At 36.6% G+C, this 24,161-nt stretch overlaps 4 protein-coding genes across 4 annotated transcripts; all 4 read right to left on the bottom strand.

Annotated features, from left to right (window-relative positions):
- LOC18773058 (protein MAIN-LIKE 1) lies at nt 1,981-3,145 on the bottom strand. The gene is made up of 4 exons (XM_020565700.1): nt 2,950-3,145; nt 2,837-2,859; nt 2,359-2,748; nt 1,981-2,232 (listed from the first exon to the last, which is right to left on the bottom strand). Exons 1-4 carry the CDS (start codon nt 3,143-3,145, stop codon nt 1,981-1,983), a joined length of 861 nt encoding a protein of 286 aa, XP_020421289.1.
- On the bottom strand, nt 5,704-6,866 carry LOC109949813. Its single transcript, XM_020566360.1, has 2 exons — nt 6,246-6,866; nt 5,704-6,162 (listed from the first exon to the last, which is right to left on the bottom strand). The coding sequence occupies exons 1-2, from the start codon at nt 6,345-6,347 to the stop codon at nt 5,920-5,922; spliced, it is 345 nt and encodes a 114-aa protein (XP_020421949.1). The 5' UTR covers nt 6,348-6,866; the 3' UTR covers nt 5,704-5,919.
- LOC18775316 lies at nt 6,947-7,860 on the bottom strand. Its single transcript, XM_007206077.2, has 2 exons — nt 7,411-7,860; nt 6,947-7,308 (listed from the first exon to the last, which is right to left on the bottom strand). Exons 1-2 carry the CDS (start codon nt 7,701-7,703, stop codon nt 7,200-7,202), a joined length of 402 nt encoding a protein of 133 aa, XP_007206139.1. The 5' UTR covers nt 7,704-7,860; the 3' UTR covers nt 6,947-7,199.
- Nucleotides 8,074-17,919, bottom strand: LOC18775577 (serine/threonine-protein kinase TOUSLED). The gene is made up of 16 exons (XM_007208376.2): nt 16,797-17,919; nt 15,949-16,038; nt 15,452-15,652; nt 13,992-14,045; nt 13,787-13,894; nt 13,610-13,654; nt 12,703-12,815; nt 12,468-12,534; nt 11,714-11,780; nt 10,966-11,060; nt 10,681-10,860; nt 10,327-10,537; nt 9,907-10,171; nt 9,449-9,503; nt 8,987-9,148; nt 8,074-8,752 (listed from the first exon to the last, which is right to left on the bottom strand). Exons 1-16 carry the CDS (start codon nt 17,058-17,060, stop codon nt 8,657-8,659), a joined length of 2,073 nt encoding a protein of 690 aa, XP_007208438.1. The 5' UTR covers nt 17,061-17,919; the 3' UTR covers nt 8,074-8,656.

Raw genomic sequence — 24,161 nt, 5'->3', positions numbered from 1 at the left:
TGGAGAGAGAAGCTGAGTAAAAAAGTGAAGAAAAGATGAGGGAATGTTTTTGTTGTATGTGAGGTAAGTTGAGAGTATTGAAATTGGGAGGGAATCAGAGTTTAAATAGATGGCGAGGTTTCACTGTCTAACAATTGTCGGAGGGGGGACAAAAAACGGTTCTAGAGCAAAAAGAGATAGGCATGTAACTCACTTAGCATATTTGTTTAGTTTTCTTCTTTTGGGTCAGCAACTGAAAAAAGGATCACCAAATCCGATAATAATCTTGTGCTCAAAAGAAATAAGAGGAACAATATCAAACCTATGAAGCACTAGATTATTACGGGCTTCGGTGACCTTTTTCTCAGGTACGTAGGTATCTCGTAACCTCGTTAACCTTGAGTCAATTGGACCACTTCTATCAAATAGCAAATTGAAGCATATGTGAAGGGGATGGGATGGATGGCATTTGCAAATTTACAAATTGGGATGGGATGGTTCGACACTCATCAAGGTACCTACCTCCATGGCCTACCAAACATTATGCTTCTGTGTCCTTGCCCCCTAAAGATTGTAGGGTTCGATTGGTGGGACCCAATTTGGAAGTTGACAAAATGGAGTTCCTTAAGATGATGTCATCTCTCATGAAATAATTTTTTTTAAAATCTTTTATTTAAAGAATAAAGCAATATATGCTTCAATTTTTTATTTTTTATTTAAAGTCTCATAACACCATCAAACAGATACGAACAATTCACAATAATATATATATATATATTTCACATAACCAAAAATTACAATAAGACAAGATAATTATTATAAAAAAAATTAAAAAAAGAGAACAAAAGAATTTTTAAAAATAAATAAACATGTAAAGCATCATTAAATGAACTGAGCAGATTAAACTGCAAACTGAGTTTAACCAAAAATGCTATTAGGCTTACAATGCATGGTGTGAAATATGTAGCGGGAGATTTTATTGGCATCCCATTATTTGCTCTTTGCACCTCATACTAATTTTAAACATGAATAACCTATTTTACCCTTGTACATAATTACCGTAAAGGACAAAAAAAAATTTGAATTAAAATAAAAATTGCTCATACACCCCACATATGTTCCTGCAACCATAGATTGACTTTTTTCTCAAACCGTCATGTTCCTACAACTCTAACAAGATTTATACATTTATATTGGTGAAAAAAATATCTTGTATTTATTCATGAAGGGTGAGATTGAAGTTAGAGAGGCTTCACATGAGGTATGAGTTTATTTTTTGGCGTTTTGCAAGTTTTTATTTCATGATGGTCACTGGTTGTGTTCAGCAAATCAGTATCGAACGTAATAGGTAAATTCGGTGGGATGCCACCAAAAAGTTGCACTTATTTCGGTTGTGTTTGACCGGTCATGAACTTAATATGCAGTGGAGATCCACCGTAGCATGGAACGTTGTTCAGTGGTTTATTACTGAAATTTTACCTGCATTTCAATAGCAACGAACCAAAATTTATTTATTTTTTCGTAACTTATTGTCGACCACAAATTTAATGCAAGATATTTTGATCTTACTCCCATTGAAGGAACAAAAACAAGGTGACGCCTTTTTTGAAGGCAATAATGTAGGAACATAATGTGTAATGGACTATAGTGCTCAATTCACAACTTATTCGGTAATTAGTTTGAGTTTTTTTTTTTTTTTGTCTGAAATCCTTTTTAGTATCATTAACGTGGCATTAATGTTTTAAATTTTATCTTTAAATAATATGAGTTTTATGTGTAGATATTCAATGATAGAGATGCATTACTTAGAAAGATGATACACAAGATAGCATGAACTACTGAAAAATACATTACTGAACCAAAAAATATATATAAAATATAAAACACAACAAAGTTGGATGATATATAAGAGAAAACTACGTGATCAACATTCAAAGCGTTAAGCCGCTATCTATACTTCTGCACGTCTACCGATGTTGTGCCATTGTCTCGACGTGGAATCTAACAAAGTGCACGAGGCTGGACCTCTAAATAATCAAGGTCATGATCAGGGATAACAACACCATACATATGCACATACACCCATGCCTCCAGCAAAGTCATGTATCCAGCAATCTTCTTCATCTTAGACCTCGAAGCTTGGCCTAATTGTCTATACAACCATGCTAAGCACCCAAAACCCCATGAATAACCAGCAACACTATCAAGGCCTCTAAGTAGTCTAAAGTACACAATTTGGACTCTCGTGCCAGTCTTGTTAACAAACAAAGTGCAACCCAAGAGATATAGCAAATATGCTCTAGGCGAATACATGATTTACTCCTCTGAATCTGTGTCTGAAACATTGGAGAATCGCGCCCGTAACCATGACAGACTCACGTACTCATCACTGTATTGGTGCAATTGTTCAGTAGCCTCTTCATCAGTCACTCCTAAGTAATTAACTAACAACTCGAAATTTGTGTCGTTATCATCTTCAAGCGGAGCAATCGCTGCACCAGACACATGAATGCCTAAAATAGAGGACACATCATCCAATGTGATGGTCATCTCACCAAAAGGCATGTGAAAGGTGTTTGTTTCGGGATTCCACCTCTCAACGAATGTAGATACCACAATCTTATCTGCATTCTGAGAAGAACACCTAATAAGTTTCTCTAATCCAGACCTCTGAATGTACCCTTTGAATATACCATTATTTGGATTACCCCACCAATTCCATTCACGAAGGGTAGATGTCTTCGACATGCACCTAAGGGGCTCACGTTCCTAGTTAAATACAAAAAAAAATATTTAGGTTAATTACCATGAACCAGACTTATATTCTACTTTCTATTGTCACAGTAAAACGACTTACTTGGTTATTCCAAATTGCAGTTGCTATGTGAGTTTTAAAACTCATAAGTAAAGATGGATCAATGGGACCTACTCAAGATGGCTCAGTAGGCTCGACATGTACCTAAACATTACTATCATGAGTAGCGGCTACATCTTCAACCTCTGAGTCAACATTACTATCATGAGTAGAAGCTACATCTTCAACCTCTGTAGTATCCTCAAAGTGATTTTGGGGAGCCCTTCTCTGTCTCCTCGTTGAGGCTGTGGGACGCTGTTTATTAGGTCGAGATGATGAAGCCTCAGTAGTACCTCTACAAGTCCTCTTCATATCTAAAAAAACAATATTAAGTACACACTCAGTAACGTATTCGGTAGATGATCATTGAAAAATGGAAACAAATTCGGTGGACTATCACTGAAAAAAGAAAACATATTCGGTGGAGTACCATTGAAAAACTGAAATACATTCGGTGGGCATCTCCTGGAAAATGGAAACAAATTCGGTGGACTACTACCGAAATAAGGTAACGATTTCAGTGGTAACCCACCGAAAGTAAAATTAATTTCAAGTTGAAATTCGGTGGACTACCACTGAAGCAATGTAACCATTTCGGTAGTAATCCACCAAAATGAAAATTTAGTTCCGTAAAACCAAGTTCGAACCATACACCCACAAAGTTGAAATCAATAATTAAAATCATACTTTGGCTTTTCAAAAGTGAAATCAAAACTGGGCTTAATCAACACTTAGAAACGTAAATATAGAAATCAAAATTAAAATCAAACCGAAGGATTTGTGAAAACTTGACAGATTGGTGATGGATATTTGCGATGGCTGAGGCAATGGTGGTTTGTGACGTGGTGAGGCGTTTTGGGGTTGGCTGTGGGTGTGATGGCTCTGTTTCAGAGATGGGTTGTGCGATGGGTTCGAGTTTGCAGAGATGGGTTGTGCGATGGGGATTGCAGAGATGGGTTGTGCGATGGCTCTGATTCAAAGGGGATGGGGTGTGCGGTGGAGCTTGTTGTAAATTTGATGGGGTGTGCAATGGGGTGTGTCTACAAGAGGAGGGAATTTTCGATAGGGTGGGGCTTGATAAGGGATGAGGTGGGGTTTGATACCAGATGGGGTGTGTCTGAAAGGGAAGCTGGTTTTCGATGGGTGGTGTATGATATGGGATGGAGTTTACATAGTAAGTTAGGGAATGAGGTTCATGAAGGCAATATAGGAAGAAAAATGGGGTATAGTGAGTAATTTGAAATTTTATTAAAATTCAGTGGGGTGTAAAGAGATTATGGAGTGCAAAGAGCAAATAATAGGGTTCATATAGAATTTCCCTTTTTTTTTAAAGCTTATTTATTGATATGCCCGTGCTTTGCTTATTGTCTCACTTTTTTCCCTTAACTTTCAATTGACTCACTTTACCTCATATACTTGCATTTCGTGTCTCATGTACCTCATTTCGTTAATTTCTTCAGTAAAAAGTTGCTCTCATGATATGAGCATTTTAGTAATTTGAGCTATTAATAATTTAAAATCCAAATTAAAAATACCAAAATATATTAATATTATACCAAAATAATAATAAAATAAAATAACTTACAAAAAAAGAAAAAAAAGAAAAGAAGACCCAACAATTTGGTTCCCAGCCGCCACCCCCGTTCTAATCTAGCTATCTCTCTCCCCTCGAATCTCTCCCTTTCTCTCTCTTCGAATCTCTCTTAAATATGAACTGGGTGATGTGTTTTAAAATATACTCACAAACATATGAATTTATTGAAGTACACGTTTATAAGCACAAGGTCAATATCACATGGATTGTAGAGAAAAGGATTAAAAAAAACTAATTGATCCCAAATTAATTAACCTATAGTGAGATGATTCACCGTAGTATCATTAAAACTTCCCATTGCCATTAGCAAGTGCGGCCAGACGCTCTGCTATAAAACACAATTTCGATCAAAGAAGCAAAGCAGAGTTCACTTTAAATTCATGTGGACACTAGAATAATTAAGGATGCACCAATTAAGCTTATTAAATATATTTCTTTTCCATTTATTCATGTGAATTCGCATGACATGGTGTACCTAATATCATAGTATATTTCAGGAGGCATTAGAACAAGGCTTATTTACTATAGCATCTCCTGAAACTTCGGTCAAATCTCACTTAACCCCTCCACCTCGCCCCCCCTCTCCTAGCCGTTAACGCCATCCAAAAGACCGTCAAAAAAGCTGACGAGCTAAGCCTGCAAGATCTGTGCAGAAAGGAAAATGGAATAGAAAGGCCACCATTGCAGCTGGAAGTTCAAATGTACCACTAAGTGATTCAGTTGCTCTATCCTCAACATTTGCCCCTCCTGCAAGTGGATCTGCCTATCTTGCAACTAGATCTGCCCCTCTTGCATCAACTGAAGCTTCAATTGACAATTCTTATTTATTGAGGAAACTACCTACGGTTGTGGGAGCATAAGACTTGAGCAAGGAATGATGATGGTTTTGCACACTTGTCTGTGTTCTATTAGCTGGTTTGGTTATTTTGTTATCACAAGACAGTTTTACCTTTATTAGCTGGTTGGATTAGGTTATTATGTTATTTTGGAAGACAAGTTGCCTTATTTTGGAATGATGGCTTGTGGTATTTTGTAAGACAGGTTTTGTTTTTTTAGAAAACAGGTACTGTGTTTTTGGAAAACATGTACTATGTTTTTGGAAAACAGGTTGTGTTATTTTGGAAGGTTGTAAATGTTATTCTATGGCCTATTTTGTTGTAATGCTTCAAATGGATATGTTATTATGTGGCCTATTTTGTTGTAATGCTGCAAGTGGAAATGAATTTGTTCATATGTTGTACAAACAAGTTGTTGGAATGAACAGGTTATTGCATTATCAAAATGTCACATTGTATGCATATTACATAGCCATCATGCTCATTCCCATTACATAACAAAAATGCAAAATGTTCATTCCCATTACATAACCATAAGCACACTGCTTTCCATACCAATGGCACAGTGCAGACCCTAACCAAAAGCACACTACATTACACTACAAGCACAGTACTTCCCATACCAAAAGCACAGTGCATCCCTAAAACACCCCCTTTCATGCCAATTCCAAAGTCTTCATCTTTAGTCTATCTGATCCACCATTCCCTCCGAAGAAGAACATTGCAATAAGCATCCACGACACTACCAATATTGCCCAAAGAACCTTCTCTCTGCGTCTAGCCTTTGCTAGTGAATTCTCCAACTTATCCCATGATTTTAACAACCCCGGAATCACAACTTTAGACCCTTCACACATTTCCACATCATACCAAACCCAGAAATCACAACCTCCTTTACCCTGCACAAAACCCACTCTGTAAATTATTATTTGCACCTGCTACAATTCAAAATCTAATATTTTGCACCAAATCCAATTTTTACCTTTGCACACATAGCGAATCGCCTCCCAGGATTCGAAATTGTCCACGAGGTTCGGATTGTTGCATTCTTACCACACCAACACACCATCGCCTTATGCTCCATTTCTCCTTCGTTTTCTAGGTTAAGGAGCCAATACACTCGAATACACTTTTTGGGTGGCTCACTTCTTCGAAATCGTAGATTTGAGCTCTCAGCTATGGAGATTTAGGATTTAGGTTAAACTGAGGTTGAGGACGAATTTGGGGCTTTTTCTTCGATCTCCAGCTTTGGCAACGCGTGCCCAATTTGGGTGTGATTTTTTTGTTTTTTGAACTGTCGAAACCCAAAACCGCCCTTCAACTGGCATGCGCGGAATGGTCAAAGCGTTGGTGGGGTAGGTCCCACGGGTGCCAGGTTTGCATTTAACGATTGACTGTCTGGTCAACTTAATGGAAGGATGAAATTGACCGATGTTGAAAACGTAAGGGCGTAAATTGATAAAATTAATACCACGGAGTCCAATTTGAGAATAACCCTAAACCAACAGGGTGTCTTTTATCGTTAGCCCTTAAATTTATTTCTTTTCCAGATGTTCATGTGAACCTCGCATGACAAGATGTGCCTAGTGTCATAGTATGTCGGGTTCCCTTAAGCGTCGTAAACTATTTGGGCTTTTCTAACCAACTCGGTCATTTGGGTTGCATGACACTTCTGGACTTGACTAAAACGGAAGGGCAAACAACTTGTATTAAATAAGACTGGTATACACTCTGTTGCAAAGTTATCAAATATAACTGCTAAAGGCACGAGGTAGGGTAGGGAAGAACATTTAGGAGATGAAGAATAGTAAATATTCCTTCTTCTTTTTTGGCGTACTAGGAAGAGCCTCAGAGGGTTTTCCTTTAACATTATGGAAAAGGAATAAAACAGAGATTTGTGGCACTATGAAATGAGTAGGTAGAAATACAACAACATCTATGAGTCAAGCTCTAACTCCAAGGGCTTGAAGTATTTGCCATCAATGAGATAAGTGCCAATTGAAAGCCGTACTGCCCACACATCCATAGGCTTTCTTGACACAATTCTGCACCACCAAACAAACCAAGTCACACAAAACACACACACGATTAGTCATACTTAACAATATTAATGCAAATTATTTAAACAAGGGATTAGGAAAGTGTACCTTCCAACATCACCGGGTTTGACCAAGCCGGAGTTGACCCTGAGGCATGGAACCGATGCCGCGGTTTTTATCATTCTTGGAGCCTCAACTACGATGATAGGAGAGCCTATCTCAAGCTTGGATTTCCTCCCCGCCGATCCGGCCCCTGCTGCCGGTGGCTCTGTCGATGCACATTTGACGCTCACTGCATTTGGACTTCGTTTGTAGGTGTTTGAGGTGTTGAATTGAAGGCTTGAATTGTCATGGAGCTTGGAGCATGTAATTGCAGTCGGGGAAGACAAGGATAATGCCATTATGGTTTCTTTGTCTAATATTTGATATCATGGGGATAATATTTATGTGGCTCTCTCTCTCTCTCTCTCTCTCTCTCTGTGTATATATACCACTACTATTCAAGCACATGTAAATCTACATGACCAAGACATAATAAAAATTAGGGTAAAAAAGAAAACCTGCGCAAACAAACAAACGTAACATGATGGATCTGACCCAAAAAATAAATAAATAAATAAAGCATAATGAAAAATGCACATTGGTAAAAATCTTCTCTTGATTTTCACTTATTCTGGAAACGTTGTACCCTCTCCTCTTATTTCGATAAGAAACCTTAACCACAAACAGGGCAGACTTGATGGGCGAACAGGCCCTCAAACTGCCTTTGACAGCTTAAAAATAAATCGCTGCCTTTAAAATAAAAAAAATATAAAAAACATATCACCTTCACTTTGATTTAAGCTTGCCAAAGAAATCCACTGTTCCTTGTTGAATATAGATGCTTCATAACAATGGAATTCAATTTATCCATAAATCGTTTTCGGATCAAGGAGCAACTGATTGTTGGGGAAAACAAAATTTTTTCTACCCAGCATCTATCTGTAGAACAGTTAATGAAGCTTCAAAGTCCTTTTCATGTAAACTCTATTCTTTTCCCTTTTTGCTTTTCTTTTCTTTTTCAAAAAGTAGAGTGCCAATACACGATGGAAAAGGGATAAATCAGACACATAACTATGCTGAAAGAACAAAAAGAAAAAAAAAAAAAGTCAATAGGCGAGCAGCCAAAATTACACACTTTTTTCCTGCACCCTACCCAAGCATGAGGTCAAAATACAAGACCTGAAGACCCAACGGGGGGAGTACACCACAGCTACAATGAGTAACAAACCTTTACAAGCTGTACAAAATTCATTGTGGGTATTGCAGGAAAACAAGCAAAATTTTGTGGGAGCTAGCTCTTGGGTCTTCCTATTTACTTCTTCGAGTATGTGAGAAATGGATCTTGAGCAATTGCTAAAACATCTGGCCTCTCTGCTTGATTATATGTTAGACAGCGTCGAATAAAATCCTGCGAACAGAAATATGCGAAATGGTATCACAAGCTGCTCAGAATTCTCCTCAAATGTCCATCAATGAATAGGGAAAGCCGTGAACACTATTTAAGGGCAACTATATGACATTAGCAATTCTATTGCACCTAACGAGCTTGAGTTCAAATGCTATCATACATTCTTTCCAAAGAACCACCTATGTCCAAGCAAGAAAAATTAAACATGCTGCATGAACTAAAGGCATAACTCACCTTTGCCTCATTTGAGATGGCAGGTCTAGAAGGAAATTCAACTTTTCGTGCTTTAATAATTGTGTCCTCCCGTAGTATTCGTTCCTGGGTTTGATCATGCCCAAAAGGGCGTCTGCCAAATAGCATTTGGTATAGTAGAATACCTGCTGACCAAACATCAACCTGATTTCCAAGAGAGACCATGTCAAAAAATGTTGGTACCCAAGTTGAGAAGAATAAAGGTGAAGTGAAAGAGTTTGGTTTTCTAATAAGCTTTCTTTTCAAGTAAGAAGACTCTAGGGACACCAATCATATCAACAGTCTAGTAAAAGACTCCACTTACATGCTCTAGAGCAATATTGCGCCAAAAAAGAAAAGTTATCTATCAACAGAAATGCAGTAGAAATGCATTTGGCCTATTTGCTGCATATACATGCTGCCCAGCTATCACAAGGAGATGCACATTTACAGGAAGTCACCAACCTTTGATGATATAAGAGGTGTCTTGCTGAGCTCAAAGCATTCAGGAGGTAAATACCTGCAAATAACAAAGGAATTATCAAATATGCTGCTATTCAAACCAAATGTAGTCAAATGTCAAGGAGAAGAAGACAGAAGAAAACCACTGGAATGCAGAACAAAGCTTTAAGTCAACTGAATTATGCTTTCCAGTCGTTCTTCCTAACTAAACTAGCATGACAATTATCACGCACAAAAACTTCAAAGATTGTAGAGGTAAAAGTAGTTTTCACATGAACTTTATATATTAAATGCACAACTAAAATAAGCAGGATGCACATCGATGATTTAAAATCAACAGAATCACATAAATATAAGTTCAAACGTAAGGATGTCTCAAATGCCTAAGGGAAGCTCAACTTTTTTCCTCTAAAAGAAAATGTAATTCTGCACATGTGCATAAGCTTATTTGCATCACTTACCAATAAGTTCCAGCACCCTGGGATGTAAGTTCCATACCCTGGGATCCAACATCATTCTCCACTATCTTGCTAAGACCAAAATCAGTCACTTTTGCAACCCCGAGTTCATCGAATAGAACATTTCCGGGCTTCAAATCATAATGTATAATCTTCTGCGTTCTTTTGTTCAAGTATATAAGACCTTGAAATATCTGAAAGATGATGATCCTAGCTTCCCTCTCAGGCAACACAGGTGTTGCTTTAAGGACAGCATCAAGATCTTTCCCTGAGGGTAGAAAAGGAAATATTAATAAAACCAAAAAGAATATGAAGAAAGATTGAGACAATAATTCTATACTGTTGCTAATTTTTAATATCTTCCTCTTAGAATAAAAGTAACTAATATCATTCAAAGGACAGAATGGTGAGAGTATAGTTTACCACTGCAATACTCTAATACAGTGCAGAATGTATTCTGATCAATCTCAAAAATGTCCCAAAGCCGGACAATGTGATGATGCACCAAGGTCTTGTGAATATTGTACTCCCGGATTGCATGCCGTATGTAACTCTGCTTCTTCTCTTCACTCCACTGAGCATTTAAACCATGAAGTTTACATGCAACGTATCTATGCTCTACCAAGTCAAATGCCTGCTGGAAAGTTCTTACTTCAAATCACTGCAAAAAGGTATTTCTTTACAATTGCCAACATTGGCAAATGAATTGTCTAGACCTTTACTTAAAATTGGTTGAAATGTTTATAATTATTAAACGACATTTCACAAAGTTCCGACCTTGTAAACTTCACTGAATCCCCCTTTGCCAAGAAGATTTAAGAGTGCAAATCTGTGGTTGAGAATCTGAAAATTGTTAAAACGGGAACCATCCTCATCTCGTATGCGTTTCATTTCACGTATAAGCCTTCCTTTCTCCAGTTCATAGCGGTCTCTTTCACGCAGGAGAACTTCCTCCTCCTATAGAAGTCCATAAGTTGAGAGACAAACAAATGAGAAAACAAGGACTTCCCAATAAAAATAAAAAGATGGAAAAAACTAAATTAGACAAACTAGAAAACTTACTCGTTTGATGCTGGCTAGACGGGATTTATAGATCTCATCCTGGACTAGAAATTCTTCTTGTACTCCAGTTTCAGCATCAACTCCATCTCCCTTATCTTTAGGAAACAAAAATCACAATTTAAAAAGTGGAAAATGACTACTCCACTTCACAAAGACTACAAATTGATGCAAATTTGAGATTCATATTTTCAAGGAAAATAGGATGACTAGTCTTTTTTTTTCTTTTGTGTGTGTGTGTGTGTGTGTGTGGAGAGAGAGAGAGAGAGATATATATATATATATATAGGGAGATTCTCCAATAAGTATTTTATGTTAAGGGTTGGTCACATACTTCTAATTTTGGCCATTGGTTTGCATTCATTAAATGTGTTGGCATTAAATGTGTTGGTAGTCTCTTAAATGCAATCCAACGGCCGAGATTAGAAGTAACCAATCCTTAACTTAAATACTTATTGGAGAATGTCCCTATATATATATATATATTTCAACATGTATAGCGACTTTATAGGACTCAAGAGAATGAAAACTAAAGATATTAAACTTTGATAGATTTATTCTTCATACCAGGGCAAAACAATTGCCCTATGCAAAACAAGACAAACAGGAAATCAACACACACAGAGAGAGAGAGAGAGAGAGAGAGTAAATCCACCAGACACAAAATAATAAAATTCCTGGATCATTGTATAAACCAAAAGTAACTGAAAAAGGAAATGTAATAAGAACAGTCGATGCATAATAACTTTACCACTTTGCCTTTTCTTCAATGACTTCCGCTGCCGCTCAACGGCCTCCTTAGTTTCTAATAATTGTCTCTAGAAAATTAAAAAACCCATGTTAATAAATGCCATATGTTTATCTTAAAACGGACCTAGAAACAAGTGCAAAGATCATTAATCAATTAAAACGACAGAATTTGTAGCAATAAAAGAAAGTGTGGTCCTCTCCTTTTGGTGTGGAAGCTCTATAGATACACTCAAAAACAGTATAATAAAAACCTGGGAGACTAAGATTACATTGTTTGAGACTACAAGGCCTTTTTAAAATGCTTACCCACCTTCAACAATTTGGGTGGAAATTTGTGAATTGCATTACTAAGAGAAAGAAACTGAAGTCTCCGGATAATGAGTTTTAGAGAAACTTCCAATACAGTGAACATAGTACATGTACAGAAATGCTACACCAAGTACATAACTGATATCTGAAAGCCCAAGATGTGCATAAAATGTGACATGAAACTGACATCTAAACAAGGCTTTGAAAAAATTTTCAATAGGAAAAAGATTCTTTAATTAATAGTGTACTAAGAACCTAATATCTTGTAGAGCTCAATATGTAGTCCGGAATCCTAGAGTAAGTTGCTGGGGAAAATTCTAACGAGTCCTGGTTCTGGTTTATTCAACGAACCTTTTCAAAGTAGAAATATTCACTGTGACTAGACATAAAAATAATAAGCTGGCATGACAAAACAAAGTATAAAAAAATTTCTTATAAGAACATACAAGATGAGCATTGAGATCTTTCAAGGCCTGCCCATCTTCCCATGTCTCAGATATAACAGTTCCAGCTCTGCAATGAACAGAGAAAATGATTTGTATAATATTTTTAAAGAAAAATGGAATGACTAGGATGACAGGATCCAATGAAATTTTTTAACCCAGAGATGAGGAAATCCCCCAAGCACTAAAACCCTTTTGAAGCACTAAGTATAGAAGCTAAAAGAAATGCATGCATTACCTGATTACACCCACATTTCCAAGCCTCAAAGAGTCCTGTCGTACCTTCAACCTTGCTTCCTGCCTTTCCGCTTTTGAAACAGATATCAGCAGATCAGAGATTACTTTTGTTCTCTGCATAAGTGGAAACCAAAACTTGTATCTGTCACAACAATTGGCCAACATACGGATGATAAACATAAAATTCACAGAGTGCAATCATTTCTGCCCCACTGCTTGTATACGGAAAAAAATGAATCCAACAGCTCATAATCATTACAGACGATAGTAATGCTCTCAAGCCTTCCAACAATTACAACATTGTATCATTCGTGTCTAAATGAATCTTAAAGATGATATATCTTACACCAAACTAATGGACAAGTATCCTACTGAAATGACATTTGTGTATGTGAGTGTGCACACACTAGTCCGTTAGTCCAAACTAATGGCTATTTGAGAACCAGATGACCACTCCAATGCTGTTTCCAGTAAAGGCCCTCTACAAAAAAATTATCTACTGTTACCTTTCAGTTTATGCAATACAGTGAAAGAACTTTACCACTACCATGTTCCTATGAAAAGGGGAAAAGATAAAGCCCAGAAATTTGAAATTCAAACGTGAGTAGCACAATAAAAATTGCTTCGAGCAAATGGGCATAGTATATCTTTATTTCTGCAAACATGGTCAACCAAACTAGTTTGCTAAAACTATTTGTAATGTGAATACATCAGAATACGGCAACTCAATATAAAGGTTTATTATCGATATACAATGCTTTCTCCATGAAAGTTGACATTGTATGATGATAAAGTACAAAATGGAACAATATATCAGGAAAAGATCATAAATATTAACAAAAGAATATTTTATGTAATAATGGTTAATTGGAAATACTGATGAATATAAATCCTCCAGAAGAGCACACCTTAGGCTTCATTTGCTGTTCATTATCTTTTAGTTCATTCAATTCCTGCGCAAATCACAGATAATAATGGAATTTATACAACAGGCTTTTCATTTTACACAAAAGCCCAAGAAACAAACGATACTACATTAGCATATCTATTGTACGTTTGACAACTATTGGCAGTAACTTTATTACCTTCTCTACTTGGCGGCAAAGATTCTGGTAATCAGAGGCCTCTTGACGTGATTTACGCAAGTCCTCCTCTAGCGCAGAAACTGTAGCACGTAAAGATGCAACCTCCTCCTAGTTTGACAATAAAACTATGAAATATCAAAAGCAAAATGTGCCAAATAAAGAGTGACAAATAATTGCAAAATGAACGAAGGAAACCAAATCATACATCTAATGAAGACCATTTGTTGTCATTCCGAAGCTGCTCTTTAGGCCTACTATCCTGCAAAGTATGATTAGGTAAAATACCAGTTCATTCATAAATATTTCTGTTCTACATACAGCATCTAAAATTAAAGTCTTTTAAATATTAACAATTTGGTCTATACATAAAAGTATATATGAACTTGCAATTAAAAATATTATTTTGTATAGGCCAAATAAAAATTGTAATCATCTCTTATGTATCATGATTCATTGCATTGTCTCATTATCCATTTCTGTCTGTATTATTCCAAAGAGGAATGAATATTAAAAGTAGATATCTCTATTGTCCAGAGAAAATCATATCTTTTTTTAATAGGAAACAAAAATAAAAAATAAAAAATTACTAAAAAGAAAGAAGTACAAGACAAGATAGACAAGTTTTCCATCAATAAATGATGTACAACCCAGAAAATTAGACGAAAAACTTGCAATCAGCTCATTACTCCCAGTCAACTGAGCTGAATTAACCAGATTGGATTATCCCATAATGTTCTGATGTGGACACCCCTAAAGATGCTAAATATCTCATTCTCTGCCATAGAATGATACCCTTAAATATCTAACTGTGGTCTACTTGAAAGAGGGACCAGATCAACTACACATGGGATAGGATGCAGGCAGTCCTGAATGGGAAATATAGCAAATGCTCTCAGAAGATGTTATGTATAATTTTTATCCTTTCACCTGAGCATTATTTCATGCAGTGGAAGCATGATTTGCCACCACAAATATCATCTCAACATTGCCTATCCATGCGTTTTGCAGATTCTTTCAGTAACTTCTTTACTGATATGCAGTTAATCACTCCATTCAGTAAAAATAAGATGCACTGTGTAACATGATGGACAAACTCACAAGCGTTCTCTAAATCCCAGGTTTGCACAGCATATAGAGCCTTCATTTTATCTTGATTACAGAATATTTTGAACAATATTAACAAAATTTTCAACAAAAAGCATAAACAAGACCATGTGTGTCATTGACCAAGCAATTATGAGTGGCAGTCCATTTCGCCTCATTCACTAGGTGATATATAATGCATTTGCAATTCTTAATCAAAATTTCGATTAGTAAAAAAAACGATTGGAAGCAGAAAATGCAGGCCCTAATTTAATTCCATCCGTGTTTAATAACTTATCCTCATTCAATTATCTTAGAAAGATGATCTTTAACAGAACATTTATTATGAGAATATTTTATCCAGCAAACAACACATATAGGTGGCTCAGACCATTAAAGGTCAAAACCAGTCTTGTCAAGATAATACAGTAGATAATTTCTTACCATAACAAATAATATATGACAAGTAGAGATACCTCCTTAATGATGGCAGATATGTAGAATATGATGATTCGTAGATGATAACTGCTACCATAAAAGGATTAGGATTGAAACTGAAACAGCTCAAGCCTACGACCATACCTTATTGTATGGATTCTCAAGCTGACCATTTGGAGGTGAAACTGTCGAAGTTAGCAATCTTGTTTGATCACTAACTCTTGAACCACGACCCCGACCAGATACAGAATGCCCCCTACCACGACCATGCTTTTTTCTATTTACATCAGAAGTTGCCTTGGTATCAATGCTTTCCACAACCATTTGCCTCCCATCAGCCACTGCCTGCATATGCTTTTTTATGTTAATTTACACAATTCGGATTATATGCAGAAGAAAGATATAAAGAAGGAGAATTTTCAATGCAAGTAATAAGTAAACAATTCAACACCATGATCTCAACTTTTTCATCTAAAATATCAAATCTGATTGAGTATTCTAATGCATTGCCTCAGACGTGCTTAAAAAGATTGATATCAATTTAAGCGAAGAACTAAAATATATATGAGCAACTAAAATCAGTGGGCTACAGTATAATCTTGAAAGTTTTCTAACCAAACTTAACTTGAACAAGAGCCTACCTCAGCATGTTCAAGGACAGTTGAATTACCATCTTCTTGAAGTTTCTGGCGCTTCTGAGTGTTGGCTTGTATCAGAAACTCCCCTCCATTCTGTCATAAGAATATGAATCAGGAAATAAATTATATGAGAAAGATCCAACACCTAATGGTAAACTTTATGAGATTTAAGTAATTAAAGCCAATAAAAAGTTATCTAAATTCCAAGATCAAAATAGAATGAGATGTAACTGAGTGATTTCAAAAGGATGGGATAGCTTATTTTGTTATTTTCTCATTTTGTAAGTGGACTTCTTGTTCATTGATAGATAATACTTGTTTTGTTAGTTACATTTCTCGACTTTATTTTTATTTTTTATTAGAAACATTGTATTATTAAATAAAGTTTTGTTTCTTTTAAACAAAAAAATTGTGAGATCAAAAGTATCAAAACTGGTCATACAGGCACACATTCCCCAACCTGGTAAAGCAACCATAATAGAGAATGGAACTTTCATAAATGTAAATGGTTAAATAAATGGTTTGAAGAAAATAAAATTTCATGAACAGCGACTTTCTTTCTGATTAGAGACATCAACAGGTTAGGCATCAAACTTTATGCAATATGTTTTTTAAAAAAGTAACACTTATACCGGGCACAACACCCACAATTTAGTTGATTAAATTAGTATTTGGTCGACAAAAGAGATGTACAAAAGCTTATCCCCATTTGATCAAATCAATAAGCTAAAATCATATGGAAAACAAAGATTACTTGGCAATTACCATCAACATCAAACATAAAGTGGAAAGCATTCAACCAATGCACTGAATTATACACATTGTGCTATAAAATGAGAGAAAGGGCTTACATCGTCATCGGAATCACTCGAAGTAGACGGCTCGGCCAAGTCCGCCGTAGCGAATTTCGGAGCAGCGGAGAGGGAGGACCAAGCAGACTGCTGCGGCTGCTGCTGGTGTTGCTGTTGAAGCTGCTGCTGAGCAGGAGGGGCGGAAGAGGCAGAGGAAGCCTTGCCGACCATACGAGCTTCGAGCTTGGCAATCTTGGTGGGCAGAGACTGGTCCGACTGGTTTGAGGAGTTGGAGGAGAAATGTATGAGCATATCATCCGACATTGGTAGTGTTTGTATATACCAATGAAGAGAGTCAACAGGTTTAGGTGAAAAAGAAAAATGTGAACTTTTTCAGATCATCTGGTTCGGTATTGGATTGGGCAAAAGGGGTTTTGACTTTTCAATGGATTAAGCCCTAGGAGAGATTCTTGTTCAATGTTTGGGGTTTTTTTTCCTTTTTTTTTTTCCTTTTCCTTTTTTTGGTTGTGGAGCAAAAAGAGAACTCTCAACTCTCAATGCACCCTTTGAGAGAGAGAGAGAGAGAGAGAGAGAGAGAGAATTAGGGTTTTGAATTTTGGAGAAGGGAAGGAGAGGAACAGAGGACTCTGAGGAGGGAAAGGGGAAATTGGAGAGGGAGGGAAGTAATAAAACTGAGAGAGAGAAGAAGAAAATGAGAGGAGTTCGTGTTTTTGATCTTAGGATGTACCTTTTTATTCAAATATGAATCTTCGGGTGCTTTTTGGGCAAGGAAGGAGTGTTTCATGTTCTGTGAGTGAAAAACATAGGGGCCTCACTCTATTGTAGATTGTGGAAGAAGCTTGTGAAAAAATTATAAACACCAAATGGGTTGTTACTTGGTTGGGACTTTGAGATTTGTTTACTTTGTAATATTATTAATTTATGTGTTATAATATAGATAGACCACGAGATTTCACATTCGGAGTCAAAAATTTTGGTTCTCAACTTTGCGATATTTAAATTTTTTTTTTTTTCTGTTTTGTCCAACCTTTTGGTGTGCCTATTCATCCCATTTGGAATCCAATGTTTTAAACTTCAAGTCTCCGACTAAGTTTTCTTTTTTGTGTGAGAGAGGGAGCATGTTAAAGTAATCAAAAGCTTAGAGCAACTCCACCCCTTAGGGCAAAGTCTAAGGCAAGGGCAAGCAAGGGCTGACACTATTCACGTGAATAGTGTCAGCCTTGCCATTTGTGGTTCCACCCACAAGGGCAAAGTCTAGGGCAAGTCTAGGGCAATTACTATTCATTGTACTTTATTTCCTATTTTTTTAATACTTTAAATCATTAATTTTGATAATTTTTTGTAATTAAATTTTCGGATAAGATTTTCGGATGTGAATCTCGGTTGCCACGTGTCTTATTCCAGATAAAATTTTCGGATATTCATTAATAAAAATTATAATCTCAGATTTCCGATAAAATTTTCACCCTCTAAAATTGTGCCGCGTGTCCCATGTCAGATAAGATTTTCAGATAATTTAAAAAAATTATAATGTCATATTTCAGATAAGATTTTCACCCTCTAAAATTGTGCCACGTGTCCCATGTCTGATAAGATTTTCAGATATTTTTTTACAAATAGTGATCTCAGATTTCAGATAAGATTTTCACCCTCTAAAATTGTGCCACGTGTCATCTCTATCTTCTGAATCCCTCTATATAACTACACCATCAACACCACTCCTCTCACACCATCTCTGATATATTCCTTCATTTCTCAGATTTTACAATTTCCCATTATACTCTCAATGTCAAACTTCAGGAGGGTGTTGGAGAGGCAACAGAAAGAATGGGAAGAAATCCGGCGTAGACGTGAGGAAGAAGATCGGGACGCCGATGAAGAAGAGGAAGAAATGCTTGAAGTAGCGGCGGTGTGTATGATGAATCAATCAAGCCAACACCATCGTCGTCGTGCCCCGAATGTGGACAGACGCAGAGAGTCTCGGGGTAAGAATCTCTTGGAGGATTACTTTATCCCAAATTCGTTATATCCTGCTCATAAGTTTCGAGAGAGATATAGAATGCAGCCACATTTGTTCCAAAAAATCATGCATGATATTTGTAATTACGACACATACTTCATTCAAAAGCATGATGCTGTTGGAGTTTTGGGTCTTATCCCGGAGTAAAAACTTACAGCTGCTTTGCGGATGCTTGCTTATGGGGCATCTGCAGAGCAGGTGGATGAGATTGCAAGGATGGGAAAATCTACTATCCTAGAGTGCTTGGTGAGATTCTGTGATGCAGTGGAAAATTTGTACACGAGGGAGTACCTTCGCAAACCCACTCCGAGGGACCTGCAAAGGCTTCTACAAAAAGGCGAGGCTCGAGGTTTCCCAGGAATGATCGGAAGCATTGATTGCATGCATTGGCAGTGGAAGAATTGTCCTACTGCGTGGCAAGGAGAGTATGGGAATCGGAAGGGCCAAAAAAGTATCATTTTGGAGGCCGTAGCTTCATTCGACACTTGGGTTTGGCATGCCTTTTTTGGGGTTGCCGGATCTCAGAATGACCTCAATGTCCTTGGTCAATCCCCGGTGTTCGATGAGGTATTGCGAGGTCATTCCCCTCAGGTCACATACCAAATCAACAATACCATATACTCTGGGGCCTACTACCTTGCCGACGGAATTTATCCTAGGTGGACGACATTCGTGAAAACAATTCCGAATCCCCAATCCGAGAAGGAAAGAAGCTTTGCTTCCTTTCAAGAAGGTTACAGGAAAGACGTGGAAAGGTGTTTCGGTATCTTGCAAGCTCGTTGGGCAATTATCAGGGGTGCTGCTCGGATGCTAGACGAGGAGGTGCTGAGGAGTATTATGATGACTTGCATCATCCTCCACAACATGATTGTGGAGGATGAGTATGACTACGATGCTCCAGAGGTGTTTGAACCCGATCCTATGAACACGGCGTTGACAAGAATATATGAAAGGCCGATAGGACCAAATGGACTACCATTGGAGCCCGAACCGTTACTTCAGGATGGTCGATTCAACAACCCCATGGCACCGAACCACATTTGTGCTTGTATGATCTATTCAAAATAAATAATTGGAAGTGCATTAAAAAAATATACAATGCAAGAAATTATAAACTATTTTGAAATGCAAGAATAAAATTGATTATGTAAATAAATATAGACAAATTGAAAATGCAAAAACAAAAAATAAAGATTATGCATGAAATTATAAACATATTTGAAATGCAAGAATAAAATTGATTATGTAAATAAATAAAGCCAATTAGGAAATGCAAAAATAAAATAAACATTGTGCAACAAAAAGAAATAGAATATGCAATAAAAAAAAGTTACATTAAATTGATTAAAATGACAATTAAAAATATTTTACCTCATCGGAAAGATTCGCACCGCTCCGAATGTTGTCCTTTGCTTTTGTCAAGGCATTTCTCCATTTCCCTAACTCTTTGTTTAGAAGTTTCCATCTACTAGACAAAGCCATTTCGGTCCGAATGGAACCCGATCTTTGACAAAATTCTCCATGAATTTTGCTCCACATATGATGGAACTTCATCTCATTGCCCGTGATAGGGTCATGACTAACGTTCACCCAAGACTCGCACAACGCAATATCTTCCTGGGTTGACCACGAGCCTCCGATTTCGACAGAAGATGCCATTTGTTTATTTTCTACAAATGGAAAGTAGTACAAAAATGTGAGTGGATAGTAAAAAATATTGGAAGGAGAAAAGTTTGTATGGAATTGGTGTGGAAAGTGGAAAATATGAGTAGAGAGTAAAAAATATTGGAAGGAGATGAGTTTGTATGGAGAATTGGTGTGGAAAATGAATAATGTGAGTGGAGAGTAGAAAATATTGTATGGAGAAGAAATTGTATGAAGATTTGGTGTTGAAAGTAGATAAAATGGTTAGGTATTTATAGGGAAAAAATACATACTTTTTTGGTATTTTTTTTAAAAAAATTTCAGAATTTTTTCGGATTTTTTAGGATTTTTTTTAAATTTTTTTGACCGTAGGATTTCTGGAAAAAAACCAATCGGAGCCACCCGGTGTTGACACGTGGCAGGTAAAAAAATTTGACTTCCGTGCGCTGACGTCATCGTGACGTCAGCGATGACGTCATCCAACTCGGGCTCGAGCCCAATCTGATTTCGCCCTTGGGCCTGCCCGGGCTGGTGGGACCCACGCCTTGCCCGGGCTTCTCCTTCCGCGCTGGAGCTGGTCTTCCTTCTCTCGGGCTGCCTTTGGCCCAGTTTGTTGGGTGCGCTGGCCTTGCTCTTATAGGGGAGACTCTGTCTTCTTTATCTTCATCGGTCCGCACATGGAATGGAATGGTTTCGTGTGTAGTAAGTTTGGTGGCTAAACAAAATAATTAATTCAATGAATTTATTATTTTTTAAACAAAAGAAGGAGTTTAATATTTTTAATAATTTAAAGAATATTAGCACCAAAAAAATCATTTCATAAATCTAGAATTGCAATACCTCCCTTATTTTATTCTACAAGGGAGAAGGTATGATTATTTATTTAAGAGTATCAATAACCACTTCTATAAATAAGGAGGGAACCAAGTATTCATATCAAGGCGGAGTACAATTTTTCTTGTGGCATGAAAGTAAAGTTAAGTGTATAGATGGGCTAAATTTATACTTTGGGCAATATTGGGCTTTTTTTTTTTTAATAATATGTTTATTATTAACACTATTTTTTCTTTTCTTTTCTCAAAAGATGAGGTGTGATAGATTAGGTTGACCAAAAATCAGACCTAGTTGACCAAAAATAAGATTGAGCCAAACTGGATCATATTTGTATTTTAAATCGTTTTTAAAAAAAAAATTTAATCCCAAATGCTAAATTTCTAATCCCATAACTAATCATTCCCCAAGCCCAACTCCAAATCACTTGTCTTTTCTAGGCCCAATCACCTCCATTTGCATGAAATTGAGTCATTTATTAATTTTTAAGCCCAAAAAATAAATTTTTTTGTTGGATTTTGTAAAAATTTTAAAAAATTAATTCTGGTCCAAAACTGAAAAAATCAGAAACCAAAATGACTTGTGGGCAAACTGGACCTAATTAGATCGGATGAATAGTCCCAATTTCGATTTTGGGTGAGAACCGAACCGTGCCCACCCCTAGTGATAGAGCTCATGGCAGCGCCTAGTTCCGTCATTGCCTATAAAAGAGTATCCCACAAGAGTACTCTCCCACTAACGCAGGTTTTTTTTTTTTTTTCCTTTTCTAGACCAAAGATGGCTTAAATTTCAACATTACAAACTTAGCCCAAAATGGTACTAAAATTAACATGCTAAAAAAAATAAAACTAAAGCAGAAAAAAGATACACCAACAACTACTATAGCTACATCCCCACATTAAGCATAATCCCAACTAGGGGTGGGCACTCAAACCGGCGTACCGGAAATCCGACTCGAACCGCACTGAACCAAACCGGAAAAAAATCGAGTTGACCAAAAAGTCAACAATCAGTCAAAAACCAAATCAGACCAGTTTTGGATCTAGTTCCATGTCTTCAAAAATCGGACCAGGCCGAACCGAACCGATCAAATTAAAAAATATATAATTTCAATATATATTTATTTTTAATGCTATATTTTTAATTTCACAAAAAAAAAACTAATATTTATCCAAGTTCAATGTCAAAATATCTCTCTTTTCTAACTTTAATATTTATTTTTATATGAAATTGAATAATTTGTTAATTTTCAAGTAAAAATAATAATATTTTCATTTGAGAATTGTATTAAAAATTAATTTTTATAATCTTGTTCAAAACCGAACCAGACCATAACCGATTCAACCCAAACCGGACAGTTTTTGAAATTTTTTTATTAAAACCGAACCGAACCCAACCGGATGAATAATATCAGATTGGTTCTAATTTGAGGCAAAAATCGGTCCAACCCAAACCGTGCCCACCCCTAATCCCAACATAACTGAAACCTAAATCAACCCAAGAGTTTAAATGAACACTACTGCCACAACCAAATATAGTCTTTAAGCAACAAAACCTGTATGGATCTAAGGATGAGCTTGGAGGTCAATGAGATAAATTTGGATGATGTTGATTGGAGGATTCCCTTCCTTAACTACCTTTCAAACTCTTCGAAGCCAATTTGCAAAAAAATCAGATCTCAGGCAACCAATTATGTCATAATTAATGATGATTTATTAAGAAGGACAAGTGATGGTTTGCTTTTGAGGTGCACTAGACTAAAAACGTGTAAATGGGAAAATGCACAGGTTAACTTTACACAATAACGAGTTGGAAATACGCTCCAATAAATGTCAATATTCATTCGGTGGCATCATTACACAGTATCACCATTAAAATAGATTGTCGAATAGACGTACTTCAAGCAAAATGTCGCTGCACTGCGGTATTTCAATTAACAAAGCTATGTCATTTGTGTCGATGAAAAAACAAATCTAAATAACACCGTACATATAGACCAAATTTTTATAAAAGATTAATTGACATAATACATATTAATTATAGACTAAATATTTGTAAATGGTATATTTAAATCATATTTATTATATGGGTTGGCCTAAGATGGTCGAGTTGGGTTTGGCCATGTCGAGCTCAAATGGGTCGCGCTTGGGCCAAGGGTTGCCCATTAAAAAAATTGGGTCATGCCAAGCTATAATATATCATGGGCTCGGGGCGGCTTCCTTGGGCACACGGGTTGCAAACCATATGATGAACCCTAGTTTACACATGAGACTGAATTCTCAATTCCAAAATATGATCAAGCTACCGCCTCCAAGCCAGCTACATTGCAAGCACCCTCCTCTTAAGGTAGTATAAGAAATCTAGCACATAAATTCAACCTTGCTTAATCCAATAAGTCAGACAAAAGTATGTCACCATATGTTCTACCTCTTTTTTTGAATTTTCCCAATTGCTCGAAAAATTTGAATACGTGCCTCCTCTAAAACTGATATGGCACATAAACTTCATTGTGTGACCTAGTCCCTTGCCTACAATGTTAAATTGTGGTTCAACATCAAGCATTTGTGTGGCTTCAATGAGAATAGGCTTGAATGGTACAACAACTAAGATGCTCATCTTTAGTGTTTTATGCTTTTGTTGTTCATATTTCTAAATCCATAGATATCACTACGAAAAACATGGATTTGGCAACAACTAGATATTGTTTCTCAATGTCAAAAGTCTTTACCTGAAAGTATAGGTAACGAAAAATTGTTGTTGTCACAGGGCGTTGCTTTATTTTCCTGTCAGAAGTCGATGCATGAACACAATGGCAACTCGAATAGTAGTTGTTGGCATCTATCTATGGAGTGACTATAAAGTCATTGCTTTTACTTTTCCCCAACAACTCGCTGATGTGCCTAACTGCA

Source organism: Prunus persica, chromosome G6 (genome assembly GCF_000346465.2).
Source record: "Prunus persica cultivar Lovell chromosome G6, Prunus_persica_NCBIv2, whole genome shotgun sequence".
NCBI lineage: Eukaryota > Viridiplantae > Streptophyta > Magnoliopsida > Rosales > Rosaceae > Prunus > Prunus persica.
The sequence above is the reverse complement of the archived record's forward strand: the minus strand, read 5'-3'. Positions and strand labels throughout refer to the sequence as shown.